Genomic DNA, 11021 nt, shown 5'->3' with positions numbered 1-11021 from the left:
ATTCTAACCTCTCTGTGCCTCAGTTTCTCCATCCAAAATAGGGATATAAAAGGACCTGCCTCACTGGGATTTAAAAAACCCAGTGCCCTCGAGTCGATTCCAACTCTGGGATTTAGAGAAGGTGAAATGAGTCTCGCGTAGAACACTTAATTCTCAGCCAATGCACTGCATGCCCAGCTGCCACCCGCCCGTCAGTGGAGGCTTCTGTGTTGCTGTGATGCTGAACAGGTTTCAGCAGAGCTTCCAGGCCAAGAGGGACTAGGAAGAAAGGCCTGGTGATCTGCATCCAAAAATGAGCTGGTGAGAACCCTATGGGTCACAGCGATCTGATCCACAACTGATTGTGGGGATGGCACAGGACCAGGCAGTGTTTTGTTCCATGGAGTCGCCGTGAATCAAGACTGACTCAAAAGCAACCAACAATGACAGTTTAAACCAGCACCCAGAGCCTAGTTGACCCGCAATCAATGCAACTTATTGTTATTATTATTTTATTAGATTGAAGTGCCTATAAAGGAAGCATCTTTGAATGCAGTCCAGTCGACTCCTACTCACAGCGACCCGACGTGACAGAGCAGAACCGCCCCGTAGGGTTTTCTAGGCTGTCATCTTTACGGGATTAGATCTCCAGGTCTTTCTCCTGTGGAGCCGCTGGGTGGGTTTGAAGTGCCGACCTTTTGATTAGCAGCCAAGTGCTTAACCATTGCACCACCAGGGCCGCCCTAATGAGTCATAGTGGTGTTTTGTTTTGTTTAAACTTATATTTGTCCTTCCCTCGCTCTCTTCCCTTTGACACCATCCCTTCAACCCTTTCTCCCTCTCTTCTATCCCCCATCACCAAGCCTCCTCTCCCCACACCCCCACTCTCTTTCTTCGTCTTTCTCCTTTTCTCTGACTTTCTCTCTCACAGCCTCTCTCCTTCTCTATCCACAGCTGGCCCCCAAGAGGATACTCCCCAAGTCCCCAGCCGGGGGCCCCGTGTAGACCTGGAGTGGACACACCCTCCTTCCCTTCATGATTCGTGTGTAGCGCAGGTAATGGGGGAGACCCCCAATCCACTCCTGGCTGGCAGCCATCCGTCACCCCACCTCCCCAGGGCTACTGTGACCCCAGAACAAGGAAGGAGCCTTTCTTCCTTGCAGAGGCTGGTGCAGACACATCCTTTAGCTCCTGCCTCTCCAGTGTGGGCCCCTGGATCAATTGAGCCATTCCCCTGCCTCCACACAGCTGCACGCAGGCTCTTGTCCCCACCTTTTGTCTTTCCTCCTTTCTCCAGATTCTTTGCAGACCTCTCACCTTTTTGTCCCCTGGCTGGGCCTTAGTGTGACCACCGCCCCCCACCCTGTGTGCAGACTGGGGAGGAGCTTGTAGGCCAAGGACCTGGCACTAAGGGGAGAAGGCAGCGTGGGTGGGGGACTGGGATGTGGAGCAGGAGGGAGCCTGTCGTCACACTCTCGAACTCAGAGGAGCCAGGAGGGGCTCCGTGGGAATCACCCCCAGCCCCCGCAGACAGCGCTAAAAGGAAGAGTGTTAGGTGTGTGAGAGGCTCTGGATATACGTGTATGTTAACCCAGGGCCCATGAAGAGTGTTGTGGTGCGGGGGGGTCCATGAACCCCGGGAAAGCACAAGTCAATTTTTTGCCCACATGTGTGTTTCTAGCAAGAGGGTCATTAGTTGCCATCAGATTCTCCAAGGCACTGTTCAGAGAAGACCCTTGCCAGTTCTGGGAGGTCCCTGTCCGACACTCTTCGTTGTACCACAGAACAGTTGAGGACAGTGGGAGATGGAGGTGGCGGTTAGGAAGTCACTGTTAGGAGAGATCAGAGAATGCTGTGGGGTGAAGGGTTGTGAACCCTGAGGGCACATTAAGATGTGTGTCTGGTTCAGGAGGTGAGGGGGTCCGTGACAGTTACTATATCCTCAGTGAGGTCTAGGACCTCCCTTCTGCCCCCCCCACCAAAAAAATAAAAAGAGTTAAGAACTCCATGGCCTTGGGCTGTATGTAAATCCCTGCATTCAAGAATCCTGTGTTATTTCTTCTTGTATCCTGTCTGCATTACTGGGAGGGAAGGATGGCTGAAGGGTACATCGAGGCAATGGGGATGAATGGATGGAAAGATACATCAGTTTGGGTGTTTGGAAGAAGGGAAAGGTGGATGATTGGATGGAAGCGTGGAAGTTTGGGATGATGGGAGGGTGGATGGAGGCTTGGAGGGATAGAGGAATATTTGGATGAGTGAATGAATGGAAATTTAGAAGAATGGGTGGAAGGATGAAAGTTTAAAAGTACACCTACTCCTCACTTTTAGACTATCTTATCCGACATTTTGCATTTGTGACAATAGTAAAATATCTACTATTTGACTATTTTGTGCATTAACAACGTAATGTCTGGCAGTAATGAATGCCAGGGTGGGAAATGAGAGTAACACACTGGCTGTGACGGGACATGTAAGGCCCACTTAAGTTTTTGACTTCATGGGTATCCTGGGCTGCTGGTGACCCATTTACAGGACGTGCTGCCATCTAATGGACAGGTTCCACTTCAGCTTTGCCTAACGCTGATTTTCACAAAACGGCCAGGTCTTTGTTAACCCAGGGCTCAGGAAGAGACTGTGTGCATGTATGTGTGGTCTTTGGAACCTAACGGTGTCAATAAGTGAGAAGTGGGCGTACAGAGGGATGTTTGGAGGCTTGGAAGGAGGGAGGGATGTTTGGAAGTTTGAAAGGATGGAGGGGTGGATGGAGGGATGTTTGGAAGATGGAGGGATGGATGGAAGTTTGAAGAGATGGATGGGTGTTTGGAGACTTGGAAGGATAGAAATTTAGAAGGATGGAGGGATGGGTAGAGGTTTGGAAGGATGGAGGGGTGGATGGAGGTTTGGAGGTTAGAAAGATGAATGGATGGAAGTTTGGAAGGATAGAGGATGGAGGAATGCTTGAAAAGGTGGCAGATTGGAGATTTGGAAGGATGGAAAGCCAGATGGGTGGAAAGGAAGGAGGAAGGGAGAGTGAATGGATTGATAAAATGTCAACCTCCTCATATGTAAAATGGGGGGGCTACCAATAGTCTCTTCCTCATGGAGGTCAAACGAGCTAATGCTTGTGAAGCACTTAGGACAGGGCCTGGCACATGGCAAGCGTTCGACAGACGTTAGCCATCCACAGCCTCCCCAGTCTTACGGTGAGCGTCAGCCTCCCTCCAATGACTTCCCTTACTCAGAGCACCCATCCTCATGCATACTTCTCCTTTTCTTCTGCCTCAGTTTCCCCTTCACCCTTCTCGAACCACACTGCATACATCTTCAAGGAGAACCCTAGGCTATAGGCCCTTCTTGCTGCCTTTACTCCCCCCTCACTCCTTCTTTCACCCATTCATACGTAGGACACACCTTCTCTCTGAGCCAGGCCCTGTGTTCAGAGAAGCAGGACCGCCTGGTGTTCTGAGAGCTCATAGAAGGCCTGGCTCTGCTGGCTGGGAGACGGGTAATGACCGTCTACAAAGTAGGGGTGCCAGGACCCACCTCACGGGATACTGTGAGGATTAAATTAATTAAATGTGTGTGAAGCACTTCGCACAGTGCCTGCACATGATCAGGACTCAGATAGTCTTGGTTAGAAGCCTTGTCACCATAAGGTGCTGGGGAAAGAGAGATGGGGGAGTTTGGGGGAGGAGGAGGAGGGAGAGGGAAGGAAGCTGTCCCTGGTCAGGCAGTTCGAGCCGGGTGGGTACTTGGGAGGTGCTCCCTGCCCTCACCTATTCCCATAGGCTCCAGGGAACAGAAACTCCAGCCCCAATGGGGCTTGGCCTTGGGGACTTGTCCTTGAAGGGAGGGGGCCAGTCAAGCTGCCACCATCTAACCTTGTCTCCCTCGCCCTCTTCCCGGCCCCACCCATCCAGTGGCGATGGATGATGAGGATGGGAGATGCTTACTAGACGTGATTTGGTGAGTAATGGGCTCTCCACCCTTGGGCCTCTGTCACAAACCCTCTTCTTCCTCCCTTTTCCCCCTCCCCTGTCATTCTCCTGCCTTCTACTCCTCACCTCCTCAGTGTTTCTTCCCCTTCTCTTTTTCAGTGACCCTCAGGCCCTCAATGATTTTTTACATGGATCCGAGAAGGTAAGTGCTGGGGCAGGGAGAGATGTTCCCTGGGGTAGAGGGCTGGTAGAATGGGGAGCTGGAGAGACTGAGATAGGCATGTACCCTCAGTTCAGTAGACATCGATCCCCTGCCTTCTGTGAGCCAGGCCCTGGGGTTATGGCCAAAACAAAGCAGATGTCAAACCCCTGCCCTCGCACCATATATACCTCCTTGGTAAGCAAAGAAACCAATAACTAATAAAGGCAGTGGTGGAAAGTGTCCTGCAGGGCATGATAAGACATGATGATAATGTCACATGCACAGAAAAAGAAGTTTAAAAGAAAATGAACGAGGGGCAGGGGCTTCTTCAGCTAGTGTGGTCAGGGAGGGTCACTCTAAGGAGGTGACATTGAAGGTGAGACCCAAAGGATCAAAGTGGGGGTGTCCACGGTACACTTGGAAGTGGGGAAGAGCAGGTACAAAGGAAGGAAAGAGCTTGACCCATTCAGGAACAGAAAGAAAGCTGGTGGGTCAAACTGAAGGGGAAACTAAGAGGAGGTGAGACAAGTGGCAGTAATTACAGGTCATGCAAGGCCTGGACAGAGGACAGGAAACAGATGAGTTATTAAGCAGGAGAATGCTGTAACCAACTTGCACCCTGGAGAATGGAGCAAAGTGGGAAAGAATGGAAACCTGGGAAGCCATGAAGCACTGTATTAGCTACCTATGACTATGTGACAAATTATCCTAACACTTAGTAGCTTAAAACGATGTTTGTGATCTCTCACAGTTTCCGAGGGTCAGGAATCTTGGGGCAGCTTAGCTGAGTGGCTCTGTCTCAAGGTCTCTGGTGGGGTTGGGATCAAGATGTTGTCCAGGGCTGCATTTGTCTTAAGGCTTGTCCAGGGTTGGACGATGTGTTTCTAAAATGACTCATTCCCATGGCTGTTGGCTGGAGCCTCAGTTCTTTACCTTGTGGGCCTCTCCAAAGTGCTGCCTGAGTGTCCTCACAACATGGCTACTAATTCCTCCAGAGCCAGTAATCTGAGAGAGAGAGAGAGAGCAAAGAGGAAGCCCAGTGCTTTTTATGACCTAGATTTAGAGGTCACACACCATCACCTCCGCCATATTGTATTCATTACAAGCAAGTCCCTAAGTCCAGCCCACACTTAAAAGGAGGGAAATTGAGCTTCACTTCTTGAAAGGCTGCCGTTACTGTTGTTGGGTGCCATTGAATCAATCCCATCTCACAGTGACCCCACGTGACAGAGTAGAACCGCCCCCATACAGTTTTCTAGGCTATAATCTTTATGGGAACAGATTACTACGTCTTTCTCCTACAGAGCTGCTGGGTGGGGTTGAACCTCTAAGCTCTTGGTTAGCAGCCGAGTGCGTAACTGTTGGGCCACCAGGGCTCCAAGTATCAAATAATTTGTGGACAGAAAGCAACCACAATACGATGATGGTGGCCTGGACCACGGTGCTGGCAGTGGGGTGGGTGTGAGGCCCTTAATTTGGGATCTGTTTGGTAGGTAGAATCACCGGGATCAGATGTCGAGGAAGAAAGAGGTGTCTAGGATGACTGCTGGATTTTGGATTGTGGTTCCCTCTTCTGCAATCAAGAATTTGGGGCAGGTTCCGGATGTCCAAGTAGGGTTGTTGAACAGGCTGTTGGATATATGAGTCTGGGATTCTAGAGAAATCTCCCAGATGGGGAGAGAGATTGGAGAGGCCTCAGCAGTGGACAAACATTCATTGGTCACTTGTCAGGCCCTGTTCTGGGTGCAGAAGGTGCCCTCACGGATCAGAGCAGGTGCCCACCTTGCAGAGACAGGCCCAGGGCAGCATGTTGGGGATCCTGATGGTGGGATAGGCCAGGCACTTGACCTGTACCTGGACTTGCAGTGACTTAGTAAGAAGAGGGTTGTTGGCAGGAGGTGGCATGGGTGACAGACCCCAAAGGATGTGTGACCAGAGAGGCCGCAGGGCGGAAGGCAGGAGGCACAGCTTGGGTGAAGGGATAGAGTCAGGACTCGAGAGTTCAGGACAAGTATGTTAGGAGGTCCTCGGAGGCCAGACTAGGGGACTCAGTGTTAGGGACACCTTGTTTTTTTGTTGTTGTTGTTTTTAAGAACAGGAATTTATTGTCTCAGACTTCTGGAGGCTGTTGTTGTTATGTGTCGTTGAGTCGATTGTGACTCATAGCAACCCTATAGGACAGAGTAGAACTGCCCCATAGGGTTTCCTAGGCTGTAATCTTTATGGGAGCAGATCACTGGTTCTTTTCTCCCACGGAACCACTGGTGGGTTAGAACTGCTGACTTTTTGGTTAGCAGCTGAGCGCTTAACCATTTTCTGGAGGCTAGGAAGTCTAAATTCAGGGTGGCGGCAGGGCCATCTGTCTCTGTCTGTTCTAGAAGATCCTTCCTTGTCTCTTGTAGCCTCTGGCAGCCCCAGGCGTCTCTTGGCGTTCCTTGGCTTGTAGATGTATCTTGATAATGCCGTCCCATCCTGTCCCCTTGCTGGCCCCCCCCCCCCCCCCCCCAGTGTATGATACTGCCTCATGTCTGTTCTTCTATTTTATGAAACACCACTCAGAAGAATTTTATGATTAGGACTAGCACTACTCTGGTATGATTTCTTTAACATAACTCAGAACATCTCCAAAGAACACTTTTTCCCCAAACGAGGTCACATTCCGGGCACGGGGGTTAAGACCTAGACACCTTGGGCTTTAAGCTTGTGGCCAAGCCCTTTTCTTTGGGACCTCTCTTCTGGGAGACGAAGAGATTCCTGTATCCCACACCCTCCCCACCCCTCGTCTTTTCCTCTCCTAAACCCAAAATTGATATCTGCTCTAGAGCTTTGGCTTGCCAGCTACCCAGCTGACCTTTGACCTTGGGTGGGCGGGTCTTGTTGCAGCTCGACAGTGATGACCTCCTGGATAACCCCGGGGAAGCCCAAAGTGCCTTCTACGAAGGTCCTGGGGTAAGTGGGCTGTGCTGTGGCCGGTGGGGAGGGCTCTGAAGCAAGAGGGGAGAGTTTGGGCTCCTGCTCTGCTGGGTTTGGATGGCAGAGGGCTGGGGCCACCACTGAGAGCAGCATCGGGGAAGGTGGCACCAAGGCTGCTGGGGCCACTGAGGCTGCACGGAGGGAGCAAGGGTGAGGCTCTGGGGGCCGACATGATGAGGCTGCCCGTGCCCCACATGCCCCTTGGAGCAGGAGGTGAGGGTTCTGGGTCTCTGGGTCACAACAGTTTTGGAGGTTTACCAGGCTCCTCTGGAGATAAGCGCAGGGCTGGGGTCCTGCTCCAGCTTGGCTCTGTGTGTGTGTGTGTGTGTGTGTGTGTGTGTGTGTGTGTGTGTGTGTGAGAGAGAGAGAGAGAGAAGAGAGAGAGAGAGAGAGAAGAGAGAGATCGGACCTCATGCCCAGACCTCCATTTTCCACCCGTAAAGTGAAGACAGGGGTGATAAGCAGAGGCCAGAGCAGGAAACATTTATTGAGAGGCCCTGGTTGCATAGTGGTTAAGAGCTTGGCTGCTAACCAAAAGGTAGCAGTTCAAATCCACCAGCCGCTCTTTGGAAACCCTACGGGGCAGTTCTACTCTGTCCTGCAGGGTCGCTATGAGTTGGAATCAACTCAAAAGCCCCAGGTTTGGTTTTGATTTACTGTGTGCCCAACTCTGGGTCCATTAGTAAATGCCAGTTGTCCACATAGCGTCACCTTCCTCCGTCCGTCTTCCTGTTCCTCTAGCCCCTCTTCTGCCACTGCTTCTTCCTCCTCTCCCTTCTCTCCATCCCCCCACCCTCTCTGCCCCCTCCTTCCTCCTCCCTTCTTCATCCTCATCATGATAACTCCCACTTATTGAACACTCATCTGCCCAGCCCTTTTCTAGTCATTTTCGTTTCATTCTCACAACAAGTGTAATAATATACTCCAAAAAGCTCATCTTCAGCAGTTGTTGTTAGGTGCTGTCAAGTCAGTTTTCACTCCTAGTGATCCCATATGACAGAGTAGAACTGCCCCATACGATTTCCTAGGTTGTAATCTTTATGAAGGAGCCCTGGTGGCACAGTGTTTAAGCACTCAGCTGCTAACCAAAAAGTTGGCTGCTCGAACCCACCAACCGCTCCATGGGAGAAAGATGTGGCAGTCTGTTTCTGTAAAGATTACAGCCTTGGAAACCGTATGGGGCAGTTCTGCTCTGTCCTATAGGGTTGCTATGAGTCAGAATCGACTCGAGGGCAGTGGGTTTATTTCTATTTAAGAAAAAAACAATTTTAATTGCGTGTTACTGATGGGTACAGAACAGCCGTGGTAGCACCAGCGGTTTGCACTTGGCCACTAACCAAAAGATTGATGGTTCAAACCCACCCAGCAGCACCGCAGAAGAAAGACCTGGCAATCTGCTTTTGTAAAGATTACAGCCAAGAGAACCATGTAGGGCAGTTCTACTCTGTAACACGTGGGGTCACCATGAGTTGGAAGCTAACTCAGCAGCAATGGGTTTGGTTTTGGTTTGCTGATGTGTACAGATGGGGAAACTGAGGCCAGATTAAGCTAGTCCCAGGTTGTACAGCTGACTAGTGGTGGAGTTGGGATTCAAATCTGGGTCCAGCCACTTACACACAGAATGTTCTATCTGACCGTGCTGCACTAGAGCCCAAGTGCCCATCACTCCAGCCCGGACCTCAGCCTGACCCTTTGCTAACCTCAGCTCTTTCCTTCCCACCTCACCACCCGACCTCCAGCTCCATGTCCAAGAAGCTTCCGGCAACCACTTGAACCCAGAGCCCAGCCAGCCAGCGCCCAGCGTGGACCTCGACTTCCTAGAAGATGACATTCTGGGCTCGCCCTCAGCAGGGGGCGGTGGCGGGGGCAGCGGGGGCACCGACCAGCCCTGCGATATCCTCCAGCAGAGTCTCCAGGAGGCCAACATCACTGAGCAGACGCTCGAGGCTGAGGCCGAGCTGGACCTGGGCCCCTTCCAACTGCCCACTTTACAGCCAGCGGACGGCGGGGCAGGCCCGGCAGGCACGGGAGGGGCAGCTGCTGTGGCTGCGGGACCACAGGCCCTCTTCCCAGGCGGCACTGACCTGCTGGGGCTGCAGGCACCACCCACCGTGCTGGCCCACCAGGCCCTGGTGCCACCCCAGGACGTGGTCAACAAGGCCCTGAGCGTACAGCCCTTCCTGCAGCCCGTGGGCCTGGGCAACGTGACCCTGCAGCCCATCCCAGGCCTCCAGGGCCTACCCAATGGCAGCCCTGGGGGTGCTGCAGCAGCCACACTTGGCCTAGCACCCATCCAGGTGGTGGGCCAGCCTGTCATGGCACTCAACCCGCCCACCTCCCAGCTCCTGGCCAAGCAGGTGCCCGTCAGTGGCTACCTGGCCTCGGCGGCTGGCCCCTCAGAGCCGGTAACCCTGGCATCAGCCGGTGTCTCACCCCAGGGAGCTGGCCTGGTGATCCAAAAGAACCTGCCTGCCGCCGTGGCCACCACACTCAATGGGAACTCTGTGTTTGGAGGGGCAGGGGCTGCCACAGCCGTAGCCGGTGGGGCACCCTCAGGGCAGCCGCTGGCGGTGGCCCCCAGCCTGGGCGCTTCACCGCTGGTGCCAGCACCCAATGTGATCCTGCACCGCACACCCACGCCCATCCAGCCCAAGCCCGCTGGTGTGCTGCCCCCCAAGCTCTATCAGCTGACACCCAAGCCCTTCGCGCCAGCGGGTGCCACACTTACCATCCAGAGCGAGGCAGGGAGCCTCTCACAGCAGCCCAAGGCCCCCCAGAACCTGACTTTCATGGCAGCAGGCAAAGCAGGCCAGAATGTGGTTCTTTCAGGCTTCCCAGCACCCACCTTGCAGGCAAATGTCTTCAAGCAGCCCCCTGCCACCACGACGGGGGCTGCCCCACCCCAGCCGCCTGGGGCCTTGAGCAAGCCCATGAGTGTCCACCTTCTGAACCAAGGCAGCAGCATTGTCATCCCCGCCCAGCACATGCTGCCCGGCCAGAACCAGTTCCTGCTGCCTGGCACGTCGGCTGTCCAGCTGCCCCAGCCTCTTTCCGCCCTGCCGGCCAATGTGGGTGGGCAGATCCTGGCAGCCGCAGCCCCCCATGCGGGCGGACAGCTCATCGCCAATCCCATCCTCACCAACCAGAACCTGGCTGGCCCCCTGAGCCTGGGCCCCGTGCTGGCCCCCCACTCTGGGGCCCACAGTGCCGCCCACATCCTCTCAGCTGCCCCCATCCAGGTGGGCCAACCAGCACTCTTCCAGATGCCCGTGTCCTTGGCCGCCGGCAGCCTGCCTACCCAGAGCCAACCTGCCCCTGCCGGCCCTGCTGCCACCACCGTCCTCCAGGGTGTCACCCTGCCGCCCAGTGCCGTGGCCATGCTCAACACCCCCGATGGCCTGGTGCAGCCGGCCACCCCTGCTGCCGCCCCTGGGGAGGCCGCATCCGTCCTTGCAGTGCAGACAGCCCCCCAGGTGGCCCCCACCGTCAGCACGCCACTTCCTCTGGGCCTCCAGCAGCCTCAGGTGCAGCAGCAGCCCCCGCAGGCCCCAACCCCACAGGCCGCGGCTCCACCTCAGGCCACCACCCCCCAGGCCAGCCCAGGCCTGGCGTCCAGCCCCGAGAAGATCGTCCTGGGGCAGCCGTCTGCTGCCGCCCCCACGGCCATCCTCACTCAGGACTCCATGCAGATGTTCCTGCCCCAGGTAACCAGGCTGGGGATGACGCAGGGCTGGGAGAGATGGGTGGGCAGGGGAGGGATAACAGGAGGGGCCAGGCCCACGGGTGGGGATGGGCTGGGGGGCCTTGGCAGGTGGCAGCAACGGGAGGTGGGGGAGTGGGCTGTGTGGTGGCAGGGGAGCTGAAATCGGATGCAGCTGAGGCAGTAAAGGGGGTATTTTGTGTTAGGGAGATGTGGGCATCCCTGA

At 54.4% G+C, this 11021-nt stretch overlaps 1 protein-coding gene across 3 annotated transcripts in view; it reads left to right on the top strand.

Moving 5' to 3' along the window:
* The window catches only part of BICRA (BRD4 interacting chromatin remodeling complex associated protein), a 97728-nt gene that overhangs the window by 63919 nt on the left and 22788 nt on the right, over nucleotides 1-11021 (top strand). For 2 of the 3 annotated variants that reach the window (XM_049902507.1, XM_049902508.1), the window contains exons 2-6: nucleotides 934-1034; nucleotides 3903-3948; nucleotides 4080-4122; nucleotides 7006-7071; nucleotides 8835-10799. In XM_049902507.1, the coding sequence (XP_049758464.1) occupies nucleotides 3908-3948; nucleotides 4080-4122; nucleotides 7006-7071; nucleotides 8835-10799 (2115 nt within the window). In that variant the 5' untranslated portion in view covers nucleotides 934-1034; nucleotides 3903-3907. The remainder of the gene's footprint in view (nucleotides 1-933; nucleotides 1035-3902; nucleotides 3949-4079; nucleotides 4123-7005; nucleotides 7072-8834; nucleotides 10800-11021) is intronic. The other variant, XM_049902509.1, reaches the window with a different exon arrangement.

Source organism: Elephas maximus, chromosome 11 (assembly GCF_024166365.1).
Source record: "Elephas maximus indicus isolate mEleMax1 chromosome 11, mEleMax1 primary haplotype, whole genome shotgun sequence".
In the NCBI taxonomy this organism is placed as follows: Eukaryota; Metazoa; Chordata; class Mammalia; order Proboscidea; family Elephantidae; genus Elephas; species Elephas maximus.
The sequence above is the reverse complement of the archived record's forward strand: the minus strand, read 5'-3'. Positions and strand labels throughout refer to the sequence as shown.